Raw genomic sequence first — 17,197 nt, forward strand, 5'->3', positions numbered from 1 at the left:
TAAGATAATGAAACTGACTTTTGTATAGAGAAGGAAACATCTGGCCCTATAACCATTTAAAAAAGTAGTAATCAGAGATGGATTACAGTTTGTAATAAACTTCAATGAAGTTTGCATGTAATTTCAGTTAATAGGGTATTATTGTGAACAGGTGTCTATGATACTATAGTTATATTAGTGATCAAAGTGGTAGAAATTTTACATGCTTTGCAAAGTATAAATCATAAAAAGAGCAAAGATTTATTTTACAAACAACTGAGTTATTACCAGACCCTACCTACACCCCCCCTAGTACTTATTTTTTCTCCCCGCACACCACATTCCACGTAAAAACTGAGACCTGTCTGAAGCTACATAAATTTTGCTGGTGAAAGTAAGACCGTAATCATTAAGCAGTCCAATCTATGTACTGGCAGTACAGTACTATTCTATATACCCAGGGGGTGATGGCTTTTATTTTCATTAAGATCTTTATTAACTTTCCTCAGTCATATAATATTAACACCTTGTAAGTTTACTTCTGAACTGTGATCGTCTGTGTGCGCATACTTCCACTGTTTATCTAATCTGGTCCCTCATAGAAGAACTTACGTGAGCGAGCAGTAACATTGGGAACATCATTTAATTTAATAAAAATCTTTTGCCTTTTGTTGCAGTCTTATTTAACAGGGCTCATGCTGTATAGGACGCCTGATGTGGCAACTTTTCTAGTTCGTAGAGAAGCATTCAGATTTCCTGAATTACGTTTCCCATCTTTTAGTTTATTGGGTCTGACATTAATTTGGGACATGCCGATCAGGAGCTCTGAGATGTGCCTTCGACAGAGGCTCAAATGCAGTCAATTTGTGTAAGCATTTTAAAACCTGGAAGTACAGAGCTAAACTTTTTAGTCATTTTCCTCTAACCTGAAGTTTGTAAGCACAATAATAGGCACTATTGTAACTTAGGTTTACACTGACCGATTGCCATCTTTCTGTAATGATGGCATTTCTGGCTCTCATTGGAAGAACTCATCTATCTAATGTCTATTGGTCTTATCTTACCAAGCGGTCTTCATGTTTGTGTTTTACAGAGATTCCATGATAAAATACTTAACATTACATTTCAGTACTTGTGTGTAATTCAAGAGCCCATAACTGCAATGTTTTGAACATACACAGCTTTAGTTATTGTATCCATAGAAGTGAAATTCATTTTACTTGTATTAACATTTTGAATTCCAGTTGTTCTACTCTAGCATTTCAGAGAAATATTATAGATTAAAGGTGGTATTTAATCATGAATACCTGAAATATATTAACAGTGTATCAATAGTGTCATCAATAGTAATTGAGCTCCACTAATCATTCATTTGTTATTTTAATGGGTACATTTATGTAATTAACGAACACTTGCTAATGTTCGATGGTGGTCTGAAGCTGCCTCAACTGACCAAACTGCAGGCTGCCAAGAGCCTGGTCTGTCAAAGAGGTTGCAGTTGTGCCACAAGCTGGGAAAATCCCACCCCGTCTCAGGGCTGTCTGACTAGATTTGTACTAGTAATGACTTTAATCTGAATTTCAAATAAAACGCAAGGATGTTGAAAACAGAAAGACAACAAACATTGAAATGAACAAAGTACTTCATAAGCAACAGACTCTTTTATTACAAAAAATAATATATATATAAATAACTAAGTAAGAGCATTAGAACATTTTAGTCTCAGTCCAGACATTAAGCACCATTGATTCATTTTATGGGGAGAATAATTAATGCCAAATATGTAATTAGAAGCTCATATAATGTGCTGTCCTAACATTTTTTCTGAGCAGTAGAGCAAATACAGTACTGGTGGCAGCAGCACTATTTTAACAAACTCTGAAGTTCTGGTCTTTTTTAAAGAAGGTAATGCGCACTGTTCAGTATAGTTCAGCAATTAAAAATAGCAACATTGCAAAACAGACTTGAAACTATAGAGAAATGGACTTCTACTGAGAACAAGAGGCATGTGTTACATGTTTTACAAAGTGTTGGGAGGCTGTCTAGAATAAGTTATCCAACCATTTTCAAGAAATATCTGGATTAAATTGTCGAGTCACTTAAGCTCTTGTAACCAACAAAGATATTTGGGCTGAGTGGCCTCCTCTTGTCTGGAACCTTTCTTACAGTATGTTCCAATTTGAAATCAAAGTTGAAATCAGAAGGTTGGAAATGTCCTTAACGTCAGCTCCTGTCAACCTAGAGAGGTACTGTACATGTACTAATTTTTAAAAGGAGTGTGGTATGTTTGTCATTTGGTGGTTATTTGTTTACTTCAGTTTGCTCTGAATTTGAACAATGCTTGAAATGTCTCCTGTACCTAAAAATAGAACACTGTGGACAACTTGAATTGTGATACCAGCCTTTAATATCTAATGCACATTTATTAAATCTCTAGATAAATTTAACACCCAACAGCAAAGACTACAGTACTCCAACTGAGAATAATAATTAAAGAGAAAGAATTAAAATGTAAAATGGCACATGGTGTTTGAAAAACAAACAGCCTGTGGTGCTAATGGATTTTCTTTTAAAAGAAAAAAGATTGGGTTCAGTTGATATTTACATATAAATTAAACATGTCTCAGATTTCAGTATTTAAAGAAAGATAGTTTTGCAGCAATTAAAATAATCTGATGGCTCTGTGTGTTGGTATGAGCTATGGATTTCAGTCAACCTGAGAATATTGCCATTACCTATGGATTTCTGTCTACCTGAGAATGGTTAAACTCCCTGTTTAGAGAGAAATAGCTGGGGGGCTTTCTTCTCAAAGTATTGCAAGAAGAAAATCCCAAAGGCAAACTACAGGGTTGAGTTTTCATTGCATCAATTCTCAGACTCCTGATTACAAATTTGTGACATTGCTTTAAGAGGTGAGGGGTTAACATTCATTTAATTCTCCATATCGATAATTTAATCCTCTAACCGATGTGCTCAGAACGCCTAATCTTTGCATTTTATTATTGATCCTTTTAAGAGTTTTGATGAGCTTGTGTGTACTGTGCACTAAGTCTGTAGCCATTCAGCAGAATGCAGTTTTGAGCTGCACTTAGCACAGTTCAGCAATGAATTCCGATGCTCTAGGATCTTCTCCAGGTATTCAGCTTCTGATATTTAGATACAGGTTCCGATCTGGTACATAGGTCCCTGGGTTCTGAGTTGGACGCCAATTAACATGTATTTTGTTAACAGTTCAGGTTATCTTCCCTGCTCGAAAATCAAATACAAGCAGTTTGGAAAATTGTTGTGTGTCCTCATTGACCCTGTTATGGTGGAGAGTGATTATTTTATAATGTAAAAATGTGTATAAGCTAACTGGTACCTAAACCTTTTCTAAACCTACCTGGTACTTTTTGCAGTTAGATGTACCATTCGTTTATATCTGCACTATTCAAAAAGGACATCTCATGTTGGTATGCCAGCTTTCGAACCTTGCACAGCCTTCTAAGTCCACTCATATAGCAATAGAAAAAAAATCTATAATCCTGTTTTTTCTTTTTCATTTTCAACATGGAATTAACCTTAATTTGCTCCTACACAGTTATAACTCCTGTCTCAAACCTCTTCCAATCAATAATTTAATGAGTAGCACATACAGTATGCATAGAAAAGAGAGAATTAATTGTATTCTAAAAATTATAAATTACATAAAGATAGAATACTGTATATAATAAACTAGATTTGTTCCACACTGAAATTCACAAGATATAATTGCAGGAACATTAACTAATTATAACTTAAAATAATCTGTAAGCAATTATATCATTACATAAAATACAATAAATTAACACAGAAATTACAACTGCAACAATCTTAACATTGAATATTGAAGATATAGTATTGTTTCATTATTTTGCTAATTTTTATTAAACAGAATTGTGTTTTATAACTGTTGCCATACAGCTATCGAGAATCCCTAACTACTGTAGATGCATCACGATTGATTAGAAGCTGCCCAACTCATGGTAGCATTTCACATTATTGTGCATGAACATTTGTATTGGGGATACTATATATCCGATATTAAACTGAGAAAAGCGTATTTATTAAAATTCATCACATTTCTACAGGCCACTGAGTTGAAAAAACTGGGGTTAAAAACCCTTCAGTATTTCCCGATTTGTGGAACAGCACACATGCACTCATACCAAGGAGCCAGATGGTTGAGAACTGCTCCAAAGCCATATACAGCAGCTGGCTTTACAGAAGAAAGAGCTTGTGGTTTGTGCTTCTTCTCACATCAAGGATTATGGGGGGTATAAAAAAGTCACCACCCCCAAAAAGAAGACACATAAAATCAGACCTTTCCCATTTTTATTTACAAATTGTACCTTACAACATCCAAGTTGAAAAAGAAAGCAAAATTTCTGAAAAATAATTAAAATAAAAAAGTAGAATAGCTGGGCTGGATAAGAGAACACCTCTCCGAGTTAATACTTGGTGGAAGCAACTTTTGATCAAATTACAGCCTTGAGTTTGTTTGGATACATCTCTACCAACTTTACACACCTAGAGGGAGGAATATTTGCCCATTCCTCTTTACAGAATTGTTCAAGCTCAGTCAAACTGCGTGGTGATCGTTGATGAACTACCCTCTTCAAGTCATTCCATCAATGGGATTTAGGATTTAGGTGACTAGGCCACTCAAGGACATTCACCTTCCTGTCCTGCAGCCACTGTACAGCTGATTTGGGTCATTGCCATGTTGAAAGGTGAACCATCTTCCCATTTTCAACTTCCTGGATGAGGACTGCAGGTTTTCTTCAAGATTTTGCCTGTATTTTACACCATCAATCTTCCCTTCTGTCCTGACAAGTGCCCCAGTCCCAGCTGAAGAGAAACACCCCCACAACAGTATGCTGCCACCACCGTGCTTTGATGTACTGTAGGAATGGTGTTCTTTGAATGGTTAGATGTATTGGGTTTTCACCAGACGTACCATTTTGCATTCTGGCCAAAAAGTTTGATTGTGGTCTCTTCTGACCATAGCACCTTTTACCACTTAGCCACAGAATCTTTAATGTGCTTTTTAGCAAAATATAAATGAGACTTCATGTGGCTTTTTTTAAGGAGTGGCTTTTTTCTTGCCACCCTCCTATACAGGCCAGATTTGTGGAGCGCTTGTGATATTGTTGTCACATGCACACAATGACCAGTCTTTGCTATAAAGGCCTGTAGCTCGTTCAAAGTTGCCATTGGCTCTTGGTAGCCTCTCTGATCAGTCTCCTTCTTGCTCGGTCAACCAGTTAGGAGGGATGGCCTGATCTAGGCAAGGTTTGGGTGGTGCTATACGCCTTCCACTGCTTAATGATGGTCTTGACTGTACGCCATGGGATACTTAAAGCCTTTGAAATCTTTTTATACCCATCTCCTGACTTGTGGCTTTCCACAACTTTATCTCAAAGTTCTTTTGAAAGCACCTTTCCATCCATAGTGGATTTTTCCAAGCAGTGGAATCCTCTAGAAACAGCTGCTTTTATTCTGAACTTATCAAAATCACCACAATTGATCACAGGTGGGAGCCAATTAGTTTGTTGTGTGATATGTAAGGTGATTGGTTATACCTGAGCAAGTTTACAAATGCAATTGTAAGGAGGGTGTTCACTTATCCAAATAAGATATTTTACTGTTGTAATATTAATTTTCAGAATGTTTTAGAATTTTATTTTCAATGTATGCTAATGTGGGTTACCGTGTGTAAATAAAAATGGAACAAAACAAATTTAATTTGTTCCTATTTTCAAAGTGTCATACAACAAAAGGTACAGATTTTGAAAGGGGGTGGTGACTTTCCATACCCACTGTTAAAGGGGTGCGGCCCAACCCCTGTACACCCCACTGAAGACAATGCAACCATCACCTTCTTGCATTTTTTTTAGGGTGGTTTGTGCTTTTTTTCACAGCCTTCACTTTTTCATTTATGTACCTATTTATTTTTTACACGAAATAGTTCAAATATCAATAACTTTGTGAGGAAAATATGCAAAACCCTCAAACCACTGATGGTTAAAAGACCTCTATTTCCCATTTTTTCACAAATTTTATTGAAATAATATCTTTTACCTACAGTAACTGCAATTTTAGATAACTTAGAATCTTGTTTAAGTGCAATTACACGCAGGCTAGAATATAACGGAATTACAATATACATGAGTTCATACTATGAGAATTACTTTTCAACAGGTATTTATGTGAAATACCTCCATATGATCACATAATGTAGAATACTGCAAATTCAAATAGGTTATGCGTCTTGTGGAAGTATTGGATTCAATCATTCATTGATTAAGTCATTTTATGTTTGTGACAGAATAAAAATTGGTTCAGGCACCCTTTCACAAGTTCTCTGTAAGTATTGTATGTGAAAAGTACAAAAGTGTTGAAGAAGAGAATTTTAAGCTACAGTACAGTATATGCATAAGGTTAGATTATTAGCTTAATTGATCACATGGTTTATGATGGTCCTTAACAGTGGAATATTTTCTTGCAGAACAGCAGCTACAGATTGTCTTGTGCCAATAATCAAAATAAAATGTGATCTTTTGGTTCCATACTCATAGCCAGTTGAGAGTCCTATTTTGTTTACATGTCACAGTTGACTAAGGGAACTTTTTGAGCATTGGTGGGAACTTTGTATTGAAAACAGGATATCAAATGTGTATGTATGGATTTTTTCTTGAGCCCTTGTGAACTGACTATGTACAGTGCCTATGTACAACCGTATAAGCTGTATTATGTGGTTTTAAAGTACAAATTGTAGTAACAAACCAGAATATAGTTGCAGATACTCATGGGTGAGACTGTATATCTAGGTACTCTTATTAAAATCATATAAATTTTGTACATATTTTGGCTTTGGTGTTGTACAAGCTAATACACATATGTCACAGATGAGATATGAAAGCTGTTTCTCACATATGGCATTGAGTGCTACCTTTCTGGATCTTTCTTGCCTCTGTGCAGGTTTCACAGTAAGAATATCTTAGAAGTGTGTACTTACAACAGTAAAAATTGTTTAAGGAAGGGAAACCACATTGAGAGGATACAAGTAAAATTCCACTGAACACATGTAGACTCATGTATTATACTTTGCTAGGCTTGATAAAATGAATAGTTCCACTTTTAAAAAATAAATTATACAGCTGTGTAAGCATATACTGTAGAGTAGATTTGTATCTGAAACAGATTTAATGAAAAAAGCAGTTAAAAGATTGAAATGTCATTAACTATCATCCTGTTCACATGAGCCTACAACTATAGGCAGAACATTAAACAGGAAAAAAAAAGTGATATGAAGAGTATTAGATTTGATAAATATTCAGTAGGAATTTTACAAGCCCCTGCTAGTGTTGCATTACACTACCTCTATTACAAGAATATAATATTTACAAGACAATTACAATTACGATTTATTACAAGACAATATTTTCCTGTTCAGTTTTTTTAGGTAAAATAATCTGTTGTTGGACTGCCAAAACACTCCTTTATTTCTTTTATCAAAGGGGTTAAGTAGATGCTATCATTATTTGATTTGAGGTTTTTTGTTCTATGCAAGGTACTGTAGTAGAAGTCACTTTAACTGTGGCATAGGAAAAGCAGTCTTTGAGGAGATAGAATTCTGTGTCTGTATTGAGAGAACTCTTGATTGATTGAAAAGACAACCTTTACACAGGACCCAGTTCAGTTCAGGCAAGTGGTAACAACATGCAAAACATAAGAAATAAATAGATCTTATACAGTAGCTCTATTTCAGGCCAATATGTATGAAATTATTTATATGCAGTTTTTTTTTCTTTGAATTTCTCCCCTGCCTTAACCTGAATGCATCAAAATTCAGGCGTTGTGAGATACAGTATGCACCCTCTGTTTCAGGGCCATGGGTGCACGTACTGTAGCAACCAGTTAATACTTGACCAGGCAGCCAGATTCTTTGGACGAAGAAGCTTGCCTGCAGGGCTGCCAGTCTAGGCCCTTCACCATATATCCATATATATATAAAATGTTGATGACTACTTTAGAAGATAATTCTGCTGGAGCTCAGCCTGGTCTCAATAGAGTAGCATTGCCAATCAACTTCCTTACTGTAATAGTTTGTAATGACCTTTCCTTATTTATTTAGAATGCTAAGGATGATGATACATACACAGAGTCAACCGTGATGCCTGCTTACCCCTTGGATTTATCTCCAGGACTACTCTGAAAAAATAATGCTCACTGGATCTGAGCTTATTTGCTGATAAAGAGCTCCTGTGAGAGACAGCATTGAGCTAATGGCAGAATCTGCATAAATTACTTAAGTATGAGCTAAGGCATTTATTGCATTAATCCTGTGTAATTCCTGTGATGTTCCTGTGCTTGTTTGTCAGCTTTTGTATGTGTTTATGAAAGTACTGTATCTATAAGGTCATTTGATCCAGGAGCATATAAACTTCAGGTCACTTGGAAATAATTCATAGCCATGAGGTTTTTGTTCCCAGTCTTGGACCATGACTGTCTTTATCGTTTGCTTCAGTTGGATTCTTTGCCACAATTTAGGACTGTAATAGGACTAGTTTTAAAGTCTAGTGGTTTCTCTAGGTCCCCTGGTCACCATCTTTTGCTGTTGACCATCCTCATCTCCCAGAGTCTTATTATTGGTTAGGTCCCACTGGATTTTGAATACTTGATACAGGTTCACTTGTCTGTTTAAGGCTAATTTTTTATCAGTACATGGATTTCCTTTAAGCATGGGAATGCATATGATATTCGCTAATATCCCAGAATAGTGATATCTTGTAATGTAATGTGGTGACCACTGAATATACCCATTTCCCTAAAGTCATGGCTTTGCTGCTTATTACCCAGTGACCTTCAAGTAGCACCCCTCTAGTTTTCTGCTAATAGCCCCAGAACACACCTGCACCTCCCTCTCACCTTCAGCTACAGGCTAAAAATAGATCCTGAATTACCATGTTCTATACCAAGGTCTGTATTTGAAGGATTGTGCCATATGTCTTTTTAGATGTATTTTTTCCATACTTGATGCATGGCCTAACTTCAACTCGTGGGCCTTGACTCACCCTTTAAGCACTTTTAGTTTACAAGTGCTAGATACACATAAACTGTTAGACGGTAAGAGTTGTAAAACTATTGTTAAGCAGTCCTGTTTGCCTGTTGCACTGAAAAAAAAATTCTATTGAGTACAATGTGATTTTGAGTGAATAGAAAGACAGCTCTACTCCATATGGGAGGAGGCTGATAAGGCCTACCAGATGGAATTCCTAGCCTTGGCATTTTGTTCGGTTATCACTTACATAATTATAAATTACATGTGCTCCAAATATTCTCTTTAGGATATCTGCTTCAACACTACAGGGGCTGGATATAGTAAGTTAGCATTGAGAAAGATCAAGGTTACAGCAGTTTAATTAAGTAGCAGGGGATAACAAGGTGGCTACTCCAAATAAGTCAATGATGCTGTTTGAATACATTAACCATAATTTGTTTGAAGTCCTTCATATTATAATGAAATTCATTCAAATATAATTCATTAAGGATCAAATAAAATATGGACATAGAAAAGACAAATTATTTTAATATGAACTAGAAATATCTAACAGCTGATAATAGGGAAAACTTCCACTTTATGGACCCTTTCTACCTATATATTGAATGGGTTGTTCAAGCTGTCCAGATGGTGCATTTGCTTAGACATTAGTGTAATGTTTTTCTCTATAGGATTGCTTTTGCCAAAAGTGTGCTCTTTTTATTGCTTCAAACAAATAAATCTCAGAATACACTTTGATGCCATTTGCTTCAGTTAACGCCATCTCAGCAGAATCCATTTGTTATGACTGCATAAACATATCAGCAATTTATTGGTAAATTCATTAGTGGCAATAAAAGGTAAATTACAGTAATGGTTTGGGACACCTAGAAAATCATGCTTAGTTACAAGCGCTGTAGATTTAATGTAATTATAATTTCTTAGTTGTTGTGCAACATGTCCAACTTCATTCATCAGTATTTCAGCATTGGGGATGACAAAAAAGAGGGTTACAGGAAAGGAACACGTCAAATAATGAAATCATGTCAAAGTTGTTTGATGCATTGAAAGTCTCTCAGCTGGTTATATGCAAGTATAATGTGTCATTACCACATTACAATAGCTGATGACTATAAAATGTGTCGTTGGGGAATTTCACTGGAATGTGAGGCACTGAATGTTTGAGTCAATTATGAATTTCCAAAAACACAATTTGAAAGTGAATGGTTTTTTTCCTTTGTCATATCTGTTTGTAAGAATGGCAGATTTCTGTCAGCTTTTGTGTGCAGTGGAGGGTCAGTGACCAGAAATTAAGAGACGAATATTAGTTTCTTTTGAGTACATAAAACAGCTTGACAGATACATCTAGCAATCCAGTATCACAACACCAACAAAATCTGCTTCTGTGTACATCCTCCCTGTACTACTTTATGGTTCAGAGACATGGCCAATGAACCTGTCTGTGTAGGAAACTGGACGTTTTTAATTTTGGGACAAATAATTGATGGCTTCTAAAAAGATGTTGAACTTTAAAACACACTTTTTCACTTCTGATTTCAGAACATCTTGCATCAGCTCTGAAAACAGGAAAAAAAGAGTGGAATCTAACCCAGTAAAATACTGAATGCCTAATTAAAAGCAATCAAAAATAATCAACACCTGTTGGAAAGTGTGCTGCTGAGAAAAATTCTTCGTATTCATGGCTCCAGATGCTAGTGGGATCATGTGTGAGGAAATGTCAAAACTAATAGATTTATCTTATTAGTGAACCATACATTCATCCACTTCAATAAAGCAAGCTTTGGTAGAGATACAGTACATACTGTATTGTAGTTGAGGCTTCAGGCATACTGCATAAATCTCTCAAAATGGTGTAATTTTTTTTAAAATGACTGTAATTCTTGGATATTTGTAAACTCACCAGTTCAGGAGTTTCTTGACCTTTGAAGGTGACAGTTTTAAATTGCATAAGAAGATCATAGATACAGTAGGTGAGCTTAAACTGAATGGATGATGATTGGTTGTGATTGGTATGGCCTTAATGAATGTGGTTGAATGCAATGTTAACCCTATCGTGTTTGCAAATGCATTTCAACCAATGTCTGACTGTCAAGTAATGAAAACAATATTATTTTTGCTTTGGATTTTATGTACTGTCCTTGGATAAACCAGCATTTGAAGAGGTGCTTTTCCATTAAGCACAATCATTACATTATTTGGCACTTTGATTTGGCAAAAGTTATTTTGCAAATTTGTGTTAATATTCTCTCAGATGTATGCATTCAACCTGTAAATCAAAGGAATCAGCAAAAGAGGAATGGAGAGACTGGATTTGAAGAATCCATTGTGTATTCCTTTTTTATTTGGATCTCAGATAACCACTACCTTTTTTAGAAACAGCAGAACTTAATGACAACAGTGTTCTCATACACTTACTGATTTACCCTTTTCTTATTTTTCTGACTGTGTGCTGTCTAATAAAACTTGAAAAAAAAAAAACTCGATACCTAAAACTTTAATATCTAATGTTCTGTGACCAGATTTTGTTAGAAAGGGACTGGGGATATGAAACCAAATCTAAAAAATAATTTGATAGAACTTTTCATTCAGGAAAAAAAAAACATTTATTAAACCAAATTGTTTCTGAGATACAATGTAAGACTGATTTGATAACCTTTAAATCAAACTGTTTTTAAATTGATTCTAAACAAATTGTGCTGTATGAATGGGTTCATGTTTCTGCATCAATTCAGTTATGAGAGTGTCCAGATAAAAAATTCAGAAAAAAAAATACTTTCCCACTGTGCAAAGAAATATAACTAAAGTAGATGGAATCTAAATTGTTGTAAGCAAACTTTATCAACCATCTGCAAAGTAGTCATACACATAATTTGCTGATTTGGAGCCAATTAAATACTGGTATGTTTATTTGAGGAAAATGATTCTTAACTACTTCTGCTTCTCTATATTGTCTCAGCAGGGATTGCCTACATTATTGGAATGCATACCGTGGAATAATTTTCCTATTTTTTTTCTTTCAAAGGATAATAGAAGTGAGCAGGATGTCAGCTTTTCTTCTAACAGAGGCTAAATTAATGTAATTTTCATAATGGACATATTGATTTTCTAAAAGCTTATTAATATTGAATATGACATGCTTTATGCCTAGAAGATTGAAAGCAAATGTTGAGAAGCTTGCACTGTTAGTGACACATAATTAGGATGGCATGAATAAGTCAGTTAATGTGAACCCAAAATTGCTAATACTTCAAAGCTGGTTGGGAACTTCATACAGTATGTCATTCCTCAGAATGCTTTTGTTCTATTTGTCCAAGATTGGCTTGCTTTTACTATATAGCTTGCTTGAGAGGCAGGACCTGTGAATGACCATAAGCATAAGAAGGTTAAGTGCTGGGGTGGCAGTGTGGAATAGTGCTTAGGACATTAGAGTTGTGTGTTCAAATCACAAGGTGCCACACAGCTCCTTACCATTAAGCAAGGCAATTTACCCATATTGCTCTAGTAAACCCAGCTGTATGAATGGATATCAATATTTGAATTTGAAAAAAGATCATTGGAATCGCTAATCACTTTGAGTACAAGCTTGGCCAAAAGAAAGATAATTGTCTTTTAATAGGATCAAACAACTATGTTATGATAGACATATAACGTGAGTTTTGTCTTCAATGAACTTTAGACCTATTCTGTCTATCAATCTGGCTGACTCTAAACACAATTTTAGACGCTGTACATTAAATTATATCCAGCCTTAACTAGACATTATCATTTAAAAATTAACATTTTTGCAGTGACATTTAAAAAAAAAAGTTTATAAATGTGTTACACTGCAATTAGCATGATGTAGTTAATCTTTTTTTAATATAAATTGTTCCATCTTAAAATGAAACTGCTATGTAGCATTAATGTCTACATAAGGCAGCATTTAGGAGCAAAGTGAATGATGAATTTAGCTACATACAGTATTATGCCACTGTACTACAGTTTGTCAGCAGTTTGTAATGGCTCCTGAAAACCTTTTGTAGATTCTCTGCTTTTGCCTTACATTCTGAGTGTCTCATGAGTTCTTCCCTGGATTGTGATTTATTGGTGTCAGGCTGCAAGTAACTATGCTGCTCTCTTTTGTGACAGCAAAGAACTTTAGATTTAAGATGTCACAGTGGTGACAAATAGCTGCAAGTTTAAGGCTCACCCAGTGACACTATCTGTCATGGTTCCCTCTGATGGAGTACATAGATGGTAGTGTAGATAAAGTTATACCAAATTATTTTTACATCACTATTCTTAATGGAGCAGATCCATGTGTAGTTTTTTTTTTAGGATGAGAAAAACAAAGCTCTGTTACACAGATGTACCACCAACTTTTTTCACAACTCAATATCAGGAAATATCAGGAAATCCACACAATTTAGGATTGAACATAACATTTCTCTTTTTGTTCAACTATTAATAGCAAACTAATAAGTAATTGAAAGTAGAGTGTTATGAATGACCAAAAACTAGACCTGAAAAATACCCACTTGTCGATCAATACAATTCTTATAGTGTTAAGGCGCTCAAAGATATTTGAAGTACTGATGCTTTGACCCTGCTTGCAAGACTTTCGTGACAGACATGAGAGACAAGGAAAATTTTAGCTTGTTGCTAAGCAACCTTCAACATCAAGCAAGGGCACAGGCGTTGCAACAATTTTTCTGTCTAACATGTTTTTAAGGAAACAAGACATTCATTTTAAACAGGATTCCCTTGATGGTAAACTGACATTTTATGACTTCACCTGTGAAAATCAATGTATTATATATTTAGATATAATTTGACTAAGCCTGCGTACACTGAGAGTTGGTTATAATGTTTTGAACACACTCTACTGCTGTCTTGTGCTGGGCTGGTGAGCACAAATGAATTTTATTCCCACATCTGATGTTACATGTCTTCAGAGTCCCTCAAAGGGAAATTGTTTTGCAGAATGTATTCCAATTTTTAAAGCATACATAAGCAGATCACTTTCTCTCCTGAGCATAGTGTTGTTGTTTTTTTTACTAATGAAATAGCTGATGTAGCATGAACCATAACCCTAATGAGAAGTGATAATTTAGGTCAAGCTGTGAGCTGGATCAGCTTAAGATCAATTATATACCTACAGTATAACGTCATACAAATTATTTCTTAATACACTGTATAGTACCTCTGATATTTGCAGCCACAGATTTAAACTATATAATACTAAAAAACAAATCTAAAAACATTTAATGCATGTTTATACTATTTCTGACTCATAAAGAACTTCATGTTAAAGGGTTAGTAAGAGTGAGAATAAACAAATTAGAGTTCAAATTTTATTATGAATATTAAATGCAATGTCATGAATTATTTTAAATTAAATTAACCAATCTTGCTTACAATTACAAAAATTGTATGGTGGTATTCACACCACCATACTTGATAGTTGGGATGGGTTCTTTTGTTGAAAGGCTGTGCTTGGCTTTTGCCAAATGTTTAGATACTAAACTGTGCTGAGGAAAAGTCTCCACTGTCGAATATTTTTATTTAAAAAAAAAATGAAAATAAATTATAATTAAAAAAATATTTCATTTCATCTTAAGCCTAAAATGTACAAGAATACAGACCAAACTTGTAGGTTCTCAGTCTTTTTCTCAGAATTATATTAAGCCAGACTAGCTAATGGCTGTGGGGCTTTTATGAACATTGTTGTTAGACCTTTATGTCAGACTTTGCTCCTGAGCTGTTGAAAACACCACTGTAGCAGCCACTTACAACTAGTCTAACAACAATATGTCTTCCAACAAAACTGTCCCATTCATGGCTAATTATCTGGAAATTTAAATTCCAAACAATCTGGAACCTATTTGTGTTGTTAATGCTTTTGTCTCCATTCATTTCCTGTAAGGTGTTTTCCTGACCAAGAAATTAATTTATATATACCTATATAAAATATAAAAAATCTAAAATAAATAATTATATATATTTATATATACCTTCATTTGTATACCAAACTGTTTTTCATTCATCCATGTCCTGTGAAACAACTTTTACTTACATTTTTAGACTTATGCATATGATCTGCCTAATTTTCAGGTTAAACATGCATATAATGTTCATCATACTTCTCTCTTACTGAGGATGAATTGTCCTTTGTGATGTTTGGTAAAATTGGCCAATGGATGAAGCTGAGAGAAAATTAAATTGAGGTTACCACACTGTTTAATCTTACTCCAAAGATTGAAATTCTAATTAATCAACGTTAAAGAGAGGAAACAAGAGTTCGTACAGTGAGTCGCTATTTAGTAGTGTTTCATTGGTTATTAGATTTTATTATGCTCTTAATTGTTATATTTTTAAACTTCTGTTTTGAAACTATCATTATGTATTTCTGCTATTTTGTTTATCTTTGAGATATCGTAAGTATAATCTTATAACTGTATTACACAGATAATCTTATGAAAACTTTAAAATGTAGACCTGTAACATTTGTATTTTGTACCGTATAAGATGCTTAATACTGGTTAACATCCAAAAAACATGAACCAGAGCCAAGAACACAATTTGAAACTGTAGGGGTGTTCATTTATAACTGAGAGCAAGAAACACTTTTTTACACAAATTGTTGTCCGAGTTTGAAACAAGCTTATTGTTGCTGAAGCTGATTCCCTGGCTTCTTTCAAGAAACAGCTGAATGAGATCCTAGCTGTTAGCCACTAGCAACCAAACAAGCTTGATGGGCTGAGTGATCCCCTTCTTATTTGTAATCTCACTGAACTTCTTATGGTTAACAACAGAGACACTGACAGTACCTCATAATGGAGACCTCTTCTTTCCATTCCACATTAAAATGAGTTGGACTGTAGCATTAAGCATTAAGTTCCTTTAAATTAATTTCTTGCTCTTTGTTTTGATTGTGATGTTTAAAAACAGACATAAAATAAGTACAGTAAATTTTAAACAAACTTTAAGGATTAGGTACAAATTTCAAAACCTGTCAGTAGCAAATTTCAACCTGGGTCATTTTCAGGCACTGAGATCGTTAACTTTAGGAAAGAGAAGTTATACATTTGTATGGAAAAAGAGTGACCGGTTTATTTAAAATGCAATGATAATTCATGAGTAAAGACTATTAATATATAGTTTACCCTAGTTTAGCATTAGGTTGTGTGAAAGTATACTTTCAAGTACCTTTCCTCTGTTACTTACAGTATGCTTTTATTCTGACTGCTCAATGAAGCAAAAGTATAGCATATGAGAAAAAGAAGATTTAGAGTAGGGAAACCAAGGCATAACTAGGACCAGCTGGGATCCTTTGTCACAAGATGCACATTATTAATCCAGCACACAGAATACTCAGATAAATAAATCCCAGACCAATTCTGTATATTCTGTAAATCCCAATACATTCTGTATTTTTATGTATTGAAATAAGATATATTTTCCAGTAGACAAAAAATGCATTGTTTGGAAAGGTCAGTATTTAAACTTGAGTTTATCAATAAAAACAATTTTGGCCTATTTTTTTTTTCAACAGTTGTACAGCTCTTTGGACTTTGGACGAAAATGGCAACTGGTTCATGAGCATGTGACTCCAAACAGATTTTACTGGTGAGTCTGAAGCATTGCATTATTGTTGTATTGTATAGAGTTGGTGGTCACATTTTCATTCTTTCCTTATTTTAACAGATCTTTTGAACTGTTTACTTGCTTTTTCAAATTTAAATGTTCTCTGAGTGTTTATACAGGAAATCTAAATACCAACCATTTTCAGTACATTATACCTGTCATGGGGAGTGTCATAGCACGTGGAAACCAAGTATATGATTTGCATAATGTTTTTTTTCTTCACTCACAGGGTTACAAAAGTATTAGTGTCAAGGAAAAAATGTCACTGTAAAAACATCAGAGTTCCAACTTTTACAGTTACACTCTGCAGCATTGCTTAGTACATTACAGAGAATATTTCTGAGAAATACTGCATGCTGGCTTTTTGTTTGCCTTTTAAATTGCTCCCCACATTTTCTAGAAGATGTAAGTGTTGTGTCACCTATTTTTTTTCATGAGTCGCATTTTTAGCTCAGTGTTTTCCGTTTTGTATTTATAGTTAAGGTGTTTATTACAGTACCTGCATGC

At 34.6% G+C, this 17,197-nt stretch overlaps 1 protein-coding gene across 1 annotated transcript in view; it reads left to right on the forward strand.

The window, feature by feature from the left end:
* Window positions 1-17,197, forward strand: part of sorcs3a (sortilin related VPS10 domain containing receptor 3a) — a 140,335-nt gene that overhangs the window by 63,674 nt on the left and 59,464 nt on the right. Inside the window, exon 5 of the mRNA XM_088915789.1 lies at window positions 16,599-16,672. Coding sequence (XP_088771915.1) covers window positions 16,599-16,672 — 74 coding nt within the window. The remainder of the gene's footprint in view (window positions 1-16,598; window positions 16,673-17,197) is intronic.

Source organism: Atractosteus spatula, chromosome 5 (genome assembly GCF_055471065.1).
Source record: "Atractosteus spatula isolate fAtrSpa1 chromosome 5, fAtrSpa1.hap1, whole genome shotgun sequence".
NCBI lineage: Eukaryota > Metazoa > Chordata > Actinopteri > Semionotiformes > Lepisosteidae > Atractosteus > Atractosteus spatula.